The 10,340-nt window shown below is 32.4% G+C and overlaps 1 protein-coding gene across 1 annotated transcript; it reads left to right on the top strand.

Moving 5' to 3' along the window:
* Positions 1 to 275: 275 nt before the first annotated feature.
* LOC110105780 lies at positions 276 to 1,577 on the top strand. Its single transcript, XM_020835420.1, has 2 exons — positions 276 to 1,036; positions 1,298 to 1,577. The coding sequence occupies exons 1-2, from the start codon at positions 276 to 278 to the stop codon at positions 1,575 to 1,577; spliced, it is 1,041 nt and encodes a 346-aa protein (XP_020691079.1).
* Positions 1,578 to 10,340: the final 8,763 nt, after the last annotated feature.

Here is a 10,340-nt window from a genome sequence, read left to right on the forward strand (position 1 = left end):
AAGTTGTGTGGTCTAGAGAAGGAGAATGATATTGGCTCTAATGGGGACATGATTAAGTGTAAGCTTGCTAAAGAGCTTAGGGCCTTAGGGCCTATTAAAAACATTCCACGTGGTAGAATGTTTGAGGGGGTTAACAAGAGAAGAGATTGGTGCTCTTCCCCCTAAATTATTTAAATGGAATCTATTAATTTTTGTATTGTAGAGGGGACAAGAAGAGAGAGGCCTCACTCTATATGAAGGAAATTATCAAGGATTTTAATTTTTTTTTTGTGGGAATGGTAGAGACTAAGATCAATTCTTTTGATAGAGTCTCTTTTGTTAGAATGATGGGTCCTGCTTGGGATTTTTTCCTTCTTCCTTCAGAAGGGATTTCTAGTGGAATTATGATTCTATGGAAATCGAATATGGCATCCTTTTCAGTGGTGAAGACATCAGATCAATGTGTTATACGGGTTCTTAACGTCTCCAATAAGGGAGTGTGGAGGATTACAACTGTTTATGGTAGTGAGGAGGCTCATAAGAGAAGATTGCTTTGGGAGTGTGTTCAGGAGCACTCTCAGAGGAAAATTCCTTCTATTATTGGAGGGGATTTTAATTATATTTTGGCTCCAGAAGATAAGAAGGGTGCGAGAAAGTTTGTTTTCTCTCAAGGTCCCATGGATATGATAAAGTTTAAAAATGATAATGATTATCATGAAGTTGGGTTTGTTGGACCAAGCTTTACTTGGTGCAACAACAAAGTTGGAGGAGGGAGGATACTCGAAAGATTGGATAGGTGTATTCTCAATTCATTGGCCATCAATAAGATTCAAATTGCTGTTGTGAGGCACCTAGCCAGAGTGGCTTCAGACCAAAATCCTATTGTGCTAATGATATTTGAGTCGGTCTCAAGAGGGAGGAGGTGCATTAGGTTTGAAGATGCTTGGTTAACTTTTAAGACATCAGCTCATATTGTCTCTAATGGGTGGAAGAAAACTTATATGGGGGATGATATGGAAATCCTTAATAAGAAATGCAACAGGACTTTGAAGGACTTGTTATATTGGAGCAAGTTCAAGTTGAAAGAATTCTCAAAAGAGAAAGAAAGATTGAAGGCTAAAATTTTTCAAATTCAAGAGGAAGAAGCTAGAGTGGGGTGGTTGGATGAAGATAAATTATGGTTGCTTAGAGCCAAGGTCAAAGAGCTTAATGTCATCCTCAATTTCTTGAATACATGATGGAGGCAAAGAGCCAAAGTAAAGTGGATTGAAGATGGTGATTCTAACACAAAGTTTTTTCATTCTTTTGCCAATGTAAGGAAAAATTCCAATTGCATTACTCAGCTAAGGAGTACAGATGGAATTATGACTGAAGAACTGAAGGAGGTGGAAGAGGTGTTATTCAAATTCTTCCAGAATAAATGGAAGAGCAGGATGTGTTGTTTGGAAGACTGGCCTAAACCGTGGATTGTTTTGGAAAAGGAAGATAAATTCTGGTTGGACAGGGAGCTTTCTGTGTTCGAAATAGATGAGGTTGTTTTGAAGTTGGGTAATAATAAAGCTCCAGGTTGTGACGAGATTACATACTCCTTTTTTTAAGCTTTTTGGAGCATCATAAGGGAGCATGTTTATAGAGTGGTTAAACTATTTTTTTCTATAGGTAGGATGTGCAAATAATGGAAAGATACTATGATTGTGTTGATTTCCAAGACTTTAAACCCGGTTTCTCCTGCTACTTTTCATCCAATCCGTTTATGTAATTCAATCTACAAAGTTGTGCCTAAGGTATTATTAAATAGAATGGTGGAGATCATTCCTAAGATTATATCTGAAGAACATGTGGCTTTTGTGAAGGGGAGATCGATCTCGGATCACATTCTTTTGACTCAAGAGGTGTTTGACAAGTTAAGGCATTCCAAACCAAGCATTGGTTTTTTAGCCATTAAAGTGGACATGGAGTAGGCATACGATAGTATAAGTTGGGCAACTCTTGAAAAGATGATGTTAGATTTGGGATTCACATTCAATTTTGTTAAATTGGAAATGGAGTGTGTTTCAGATCCCAGATTTTCCATTTTGATTAATGGTTCCAATTCCAGTTGGATTGAGGGGAGGAGTGGATTTCGACAAGGGTGTCCACTCTCTCCATTCTTATTTATTTTGTGCTCACAACTTTTATCAAATGCTTTCTCTATGAGAGGTTCTGATGTGGGCATTAAAATTTCTTTTAAATCCCAAAAGATTTCTCATCTCCTATTTGTAGATGATGTCTTGCTTTTTGTTGAAGCTAAAGTGAGAAGCATGAAGAAGGTTAAAGACATTGTTGAAGACTACAGTTCTTGGACCGGCCAAAGAATAAATTTTCAAAAATCCTCCTTGATGTGTGGCAATTCAGTGTTAAGGAGGAGGAGAAATCACATCTCAAGGATTCTGGGAGTCATATTGGTGGGAGAATTTGAATACTTGGGAATAAATATGGCTCTAAGAATATTGAAGAAGCTGGATTTCCAAATGATACAGGATAAATATATTAAAAAGCTTAATACTTGGGGAAATAGGTATATTTCTCTAGTTGGTAGACTAGTTTTGGTGAAAATTGTCTATCTTTCTCTTCCTTTTTTTCTCATGTCACATTTGGATAGGGAAAAGTGTATTGGGACATTGCTCAACTTGAGCTGTTAGCATTTTCATCTCTTAAAGTAGTGTTGCAAGGAAGATTTCAACATGTTAAAGGCATTATTGTGGAAGATGGCAAAAAGAATGTTCTCCTTTTTCTACATAACATGTATAGCTTACCGAAGAAGAGGGATTGGAGCTTGGAAGATGAAGATTTATTTTTTTTTAGTGAGTATAATATTGTTTTCTTTCATTGGGTCAATCGTAATTGTAATAAGTTAGCAGATTACTATGCTAACTTAACTTGTTCTTATGATTTTTTGGGACTTATTTTGTGAGAGAAATCTTCCTTCTTCTTTTGTTAAGTTAGTAAAAGAAGAATGTGATAGTTTTGCTATATCACATTAGATTGTATTTAGGATTCTTTTATTTTTATGCAAGTTTGCATTCTTAAAAAAAAAAAAAAAAAAAACGAAAACCCAATCATAGCAGTATTACTTTTTTTCAAGCAAGTTATTACTCACATGAATAACCTTAGCATTTTTCGGCTCATTCAAAATGGAACCGTTAATAGAGGTATTAGCTAAGAACATTTCATTCATTTTAGGACAATTTTTGTTAATAGAATAAGTAGCAGTAACATCAACTCTAGATGTATTTTGGTTAGCACCATCCACCAAAACTGGCACTTCCATATTAGCACCCACAATAAATAAATCAGATGAAGGTTTAACAAGGACTCCCTGATCATTAGGGACATCAACAACATTATTTACCATAGGTTTAACACAAGCCAGATGATTATTAGCCTCCCAATTTTCAATCTATTTCAATTTAGATCCCTCCAAATGCTCATAATTTTCAACATGAATCAAATCCACATCAGTTACCGTAGGTCCAACGCAAGCTAGATGAATATTAGCCTCACAATTTTCAATCTGTTTCAATTCAAATCCCTCCAAATTCTAAGAATTTTCAACATGAATCAAATCTACATCAATCTTTTACGGTTTGTTAGAAAAATCCTTCTCCTTACAAAGATGAGGATGCTTATTAAAACAATCATTAATACCATGTACATGCATTTTGTAATAAGAACAAAAAATAGGAAGATTTTCAAATTCAAATTTTTGGAAATATCATTTCAATTCTAACAAATATCAGTGGGATTTTTCTTAGAGATATCCATCTCAACCAAAACCTGTGCTACAGAAGGTTGAGAAATAGCCATTGTAGCCTGGTCAGTTTGTACTGGTCCTCCAAAAAGTCAAAGCCAAACTATATAAAACTTGAGAATTAAAGAATTGGAAAAGAAATCCAAACAGGCGCTATAAGGGATTATTCACTAACATCAAAATTCGGTGGCCATTTGAGCAAATGCATTTGGCATGCCTAGATATAATAGGATCTCCTAGCAAATATCCAGCTATATTTAACATTATTAGAGAGTTGAATCACGACATGCCTTTGATCAAGTAAACCAATATGGAAAGAACCCGATAGTCTAAAGTAGCAAAAAAATTTTTGTATAACATCAAGGTTGAGACATCTGAACAAAACATTGCCTACCAATGTTAAAGAAAATGGAGCGGCCAGTTGAGTGACCACAATATCCTCGAAGAAGAAAACTGATAGCCCTTAAGCGAGGAATGCACAAAATTCAATTTTGAAGAAGATGAAGCAAAAGCAGCTATGGCATCCTTAAAAGTTCGACATTTCCCCTCAACAAGATAAGGAGCCGGAGGAAGGGATGATGACGGAGTTATCATTTCCCAAAAACCAAAAATCCCAGGAAAATCTCAAAACCAAACATATAAAAAGACGAGTAAAGATCAACGATTAAGAAAACAAATGAAAAGTAGAGAGAAAACCATGCCAAGAAGGCCAACGAGCACGATGGTGTAACCTTAGAACACCCACAAATTGCTAGAGCACGAGAGACTCAAAATCTTATCTATATTTCCCGTTCTAAATGAAAAATAGAGAAAGCTTACATTCATATTTTTGAGCTAGTATAAAAAATATTAAAATAATAAAAATAATATATATATATATATATTAAAAAATAATAAAAAAATCTATAATAAATAAATAAATAAATAAATAATCATAGGATGTTCTAATTCAAACTTTGTAATACATAGGGTTGATAAAAAAGTACCTCTGGAACCTATCAATTCGTAGGACAATCTTTAGTCTATTGTTCTAGTAGAAATCAAAATTTTGTAGCCCTATCTACAACTCACACATAATACCAAGGTATAGGAAGCTATGTTTCTCAAGTCCTTCGGCTTAAACAACAAATCCATATCCATGGATTCCCTCTCAATACTATTGCAATCATGTGTAATAAAACTAGTGCCAAATTTATCTCAAAAAATCCAATAAAAAACTCTCAGATTAAACACATAGACATTTAACAACATTTCATTAGAGATTATGTAACCAACGGAGATATGAAATTACATCATATTGCTATATAAAATTAACTAATAGATGTCTTTACAAAGCTACTTGCCTATGAAACCATTCGCTCCTTGAGAACTTCACTAGGTATTATAGACATTCATGCTTAAATCAGGATAAACTGAAAACTTAAATATTTTCATGTGCTTTTATGTAATTTGTTTTGTGATTGTTCGTATTTATTATTTATGTTTTTGATCTATTTTGTGTGATTTTTTTTGGTTTTTCTTTTCATGTATTTTTTTCTTGATCATCATATATAAATTCAAACTTACTCACATTGTAATGTACAATATCACATAATACCATATGATCTTTATAAAATATCACATCACTGCTTACAGCACATTCAATAACTTTGATTGATCAATTATTGGTTATTGTATTATACGAATACCCAAGTACTATACGAACACCCAATTTGTACTATATGATACATGTGGCACTCATAATTAAATTAATTTTATTTAATTGGTATTATATTCAATATCATATTGTATAGTACGAATAGGTACGAACACCTATTCGTACTATACAATATAACCAGCCAACCATCATTGAGGATGATGCCTTGGGATGACCGTCCTAATACTGATAGTCTAGTATGATTTTGATCGTACTGTTTGATAAGATTGACCTTTTAGATTGATTGGACTAGATGAACTAAATTCCTTGTATCATAATACATGATTAGACATTGTACTATATGATATGAATAATTTCTATTTAAAGGGAGGAATCACAAGCATTATCTTCACTCCAATCCATCCTCTCAATATTTCTCCCTTCATATCTTAGTTCATACTCTTTGCAATGGACAGTGGGAAGCGCTCCAGGGCTCAAATAGAAAATTTATTTAAACATCCCTTGATCCCATTTCCCTAAAGTAATAGATGATGAAGCATATCATCGATATAAGGCTGTCAGGATCTCCCCCTCCATAACCATAAACAAGGAAGTTCTAAACTTCAAAGTTTTCAATCTATTTTCTTGACCACCCTTCAATTCATTCTTACTCTACCATTTCCATTCAACGCATGCTTCTCTTTAATTTTTTTGCTAGACTTCAAATATATAGTGAGGGCATTGCCCTTGAATCTTAAGTTAATAGAAGGCCGGTAAAGATCACCTATCAGGACTTCAACCAAATATTGCACTTTTTTACAACCAATGAAAAAGTTCATTTTTTATCCTTTCTCCGTAACTATAATTAGAACCATATCAACACCACCCCTAAAGCATTATTAGTAAATTTCCACATTCCTCTTTTTAACACCTTAGTTCAAGATTCCCAAATTATTCAACATATCCTTAAAAATTCAATCATTCCAAAAGCTGATGATAGAGTAAATATCACTTCTCTTTTATCCCTCATTACCTACTTTATCATACCTAAAATTGATTTCAATGCTACTGATTTAATTATTTGAAACATTAAAAACCTTACCTATATTAGAGATCCTAGCAATAAGAGAAAGACAAATATTTTATTAGGTCAAATCAATACCTATGTTTTGTAATCCAAATACACTGTTTAACTCCCTGCACAACTCAACCTGCTTTTATTCTTATTTTCAAATAGATCCTTCCATGTCCTTCATAGTGCTCATCACCTAAATGTTTATTATGTGGACTCCAAGCTAGAGGAGGCAAAGGGAGGTCTAGCACCAGCTCCAACATCAACACCTGTACGCCAACCTTCTCAGTATGAGAAACTAATTCATAGATTTAATCAGTTGGAGACTCTCTTCAACACTTACATCATGGAGAAACACCAACAGCATGAGACTATTATGGCATAATTTGAAGAGCTATTCATATCAATTCATTAATACTTTTAACCATCACCACCACCACTTAATCATGGACCTTCTTATTTTTAGCAGGTATATTTTTAGTTTTTGCCTTTGTTAACTTTATTTTCATTACATGTTTAATTTTATTTTTGACTTTATTCTTAATCGTTCGTCATTTTTGGTGATGTCAAAAGGGGGAGTAAAATATTATTGGTAGGTTGTATTTCTACTATTATATGATTAGTCTACTATTTTATTTATTTCCTATTCATGATTATGTTTTCTTCTAATTCCTCTTATTCATTATATTAAAAAAAGTCACCCTATTTCAAAAAAAAATCCCCCTTTAAAAAAAAAAAAAAAAAAAAAAAAAAAAAACTTAACTAGTAATGGGGGTAGGCTTAGGACAAAGCAAAATTAATTTGAAATCATAACCAATAATATTTGCCTATATAGAAATTGGGGTGATTATTGCAAATATGGACCCAGATCTTATGATTTTGATGATAAGAATCATTATTAGGTTCTCTACAATGTTATCACATATTATTGTTATTTTTACATATTTTTTCTTATGCACTAATATTTTGGGTTCATCGTACTCTATGCAATGTGATCAACTAAAGATTGCATAGAGAAGGATTAAGTGTGTTTAGGAGTCTGTATATATATATACATATATATATATATATTACATTTCTTCAATCAAAGTCATGTATTTGGTGGATGCTAAACTTGGTGACCCCTCACAAATTCTCAGGGGAGTGAGTTAGTGATAAAATTAGAAGCATAATTTTTTTGAACTAATATTATTATATGATACATATCATATTATATGATAAGTTATTTGAAAAACCATTATAATGGCTTATTGGCATAATAAAATCTTTTTGAATTAATCATACTATATGATTAAGATTGTGCAGGCTGATCAGTCGAAATTTAGATCTAAGCCACCAATCATAATTTAGGTAATATTTAAAATTCAAAATTTATACTAATAATACTATAAGATAGGCATTGTATTGAAAAATATAATCAAATATTTCCTACATTAATCATGTAATTAGGGGATCAAATTTAGATTAATTAATCCAATCATATCATATTGTATGATTGGATAATATTTCTGTACGACCCAATTTTTATATGGGATGATATTTATTTGTCACCAATCATACTAGAACATTATCCAACTTGATTCCACCAATCATGTTAAATGATGCTTCATATCATACTAGATGATCAACTCAAATAATTGAACTAATTGTACAATGCCATATTCTTTATATAATACTAACAAGACTATTTGAACTTATTGTATTATATAATTAGGAATCATATTATATGATCAGTGTTGATAGAATTGAATTATTAGGGCCTTTTTGTGAGGCCTTATACTTAAGCTCTCTTAATGTTATAATTTTAAGTCTTTGGTTGTTGGATTTTATTTAGAGAGATCTTTGAGAATAGATCTTTGGGAAGGACAAAGGAGAGTTTATGTGTGAGGGAGAAAAGTGTGTTAGGGCTTTTCACACGGTTTCTCCAAGCAAGCTTCTACCTTGTTTCCTCCAAGTGCCTTACTTGGTTTCTCAGGTGGATCTAGGAAGAATATCATCATCTTGAAGACCGTTGAGTATCTCTTCCTTCAAGATGATGGTGAAAAAGGAGGGAGAGATTCTCTAGCTTCACCAGGATGGTGAAAAAGGAGTGTTAGGTTCTCTGGATACACCAGGAGAGTTTAAAAGATAACAAGGTTCTCTGTTGCATTATGTCAGTGAATAGATTATAAGGGCTTCTCTAGCTAGCTAAGGGGGCTAAAGGAGAGACACTAAAATTTTAGTATAATACTTAGAGAGGACTCTGGGTAGTGGACGTAGGTTAATGTTTGATTGAACAACTATAAAATTTTGGTGTGTTTTTATTTTAATTTATATTTTTTTAATATACTTTTCTACACTTTGATTTTGTAGAAATTGCTTTGTATAAAATTATATATTTGATGATATATTGATTTAGTCTATTTATCATCACCATAATTATTATTTTTTTATTTCACTTTAGCATTGAGTGATAATATTTTTTTTAAAGTTATTAAAAATCTAAAAATATAGTTTTGGATTTAAAGTAAGTTTTTACAACTACTAATTTACCCCCCCCCCCCCCCCCCCCCCCACCCTTCTCTTAGTGTGCCTCGGTATAGTTCACCAAGGTTTAACATCCTATATTATACTTTTAGATTGGGCCACACCAAATAAACTAAGAGATGCATTAGTTTAGCCAATAAACATGCCAAGTCATTGCATTACCATTGCGAACCCAACAGTGCTAATGTGCTAGTTCATCATTATAATGTCGTGACACTACCATGTCAAGCACTTGGTGCTTGAGCAAATTTTTATGCTTAGTATTAAAGAATTTTAGTTTGAAGTTTGAAGGCATTATGCCAAAAATAGTGTGTAGTTCTACTTTTCAGTTGTTCCCTTCATAGAGTAAAGTCAAAGGAAGGTAATGAAAGAGCAATATATTGTCTTTAATGATCATAACATATCTTATTCTAAGCAATGAAACATTTGGAGGAGAGAGGAGAGTGGAGAGTATATTTGTACTATTCATGTGACATGTATACCTTACTTTTTCTCATATATATTATCTTTTATGCAAAAAATGATGATGTATTTTCTTTCTATCTTTATAATATATAGCTAATTAATGATTTTTTGGCTAATATTGTGAGCACATTGAAATTACTAATGTGGACAATTATTCCTTGAATGAAATTATGGATATTTTCAATATCTCTTAATTTAATGCATAAAATGGCTATGTTTCTAGTTAATATGTTGTGTGGTATATTGCCTCGCTGGAGAAATATCAGAATAAATAGGAGTATTGGAATGGAATGTTGGCATGCCTAGATATAGGATGTTAAACCTCCTAGTTTCTATAGAGATATTAGAATTGTAACAAGGCTTTAAACCTCTCTTCTCACCTCTACAAGCTCGACAGAGCATGTGTATGCTCTTATCCACATCCATATGTAAGAGTATCATTAGGAAAGCTTTAATATTTAATATATAATAGTACAAAACATTTTTATTATTTGGCATCTCATTTATCTATTTTCTTTTTCTCTATAAGTGAAATAATTCAAAACACTTGATTTTTCTTCAATAAGAAAAATCTTGCATCGGTAATAGACATTAGTAGTTTAATTTTAATCTAGCAGAACACTTCCCTATGGGATTAACACTCTCTCAACCACTTTATTACTTGATCAACATGTATACTTATGTATCTAGTTGGAGATCTATATTAAAAAAAAACCTAAGTATTTATAGTTGATGGTTTGATTCCTGCATGGTATAATATTTAATCGCAACCTATCAGACGGGAAGATTAGCTATGTATTTTTTACTAATCGTACTGGATGATGTTCTCAATCATACGTGATAATCAATATAAACACTTAAATTGATTGTAC

The sequence above is a fragment of the Dendrobium catenatum genome, unplaced genomic scaffold (genome assembly GCF_001605985.2).
Source record: "Dendrobium catenatum unplaced genomic scaffold, ASM160598v2 fragScaff_scaffold_847, whole genome shotgun sequence".
Lineage (NCBI taxonomy): Eukaryota > Viridiplantae > Streptophyta > Magnoliopsida > Asparagales > Orchidaceae > Dendrobium > Dendrobium catenatum.

Excerpts from the sequence above, each read along its gene's own strand:
- LOC110105780 (XM_020835420.1), top strand. The coding sequence starts at position 276 with ATGGTAGAGACTAAGATCAATTCTTTTGATAGAGTCTCTTTTGTTAGA. Across the intron at positions 1,037-1,297 it reads AACAGGACTTTGAAGGACTT|GAAAAATTCCAATTGCATTA; the intron begins GTTATATTGGAG and ends TGCCAATGTAAG.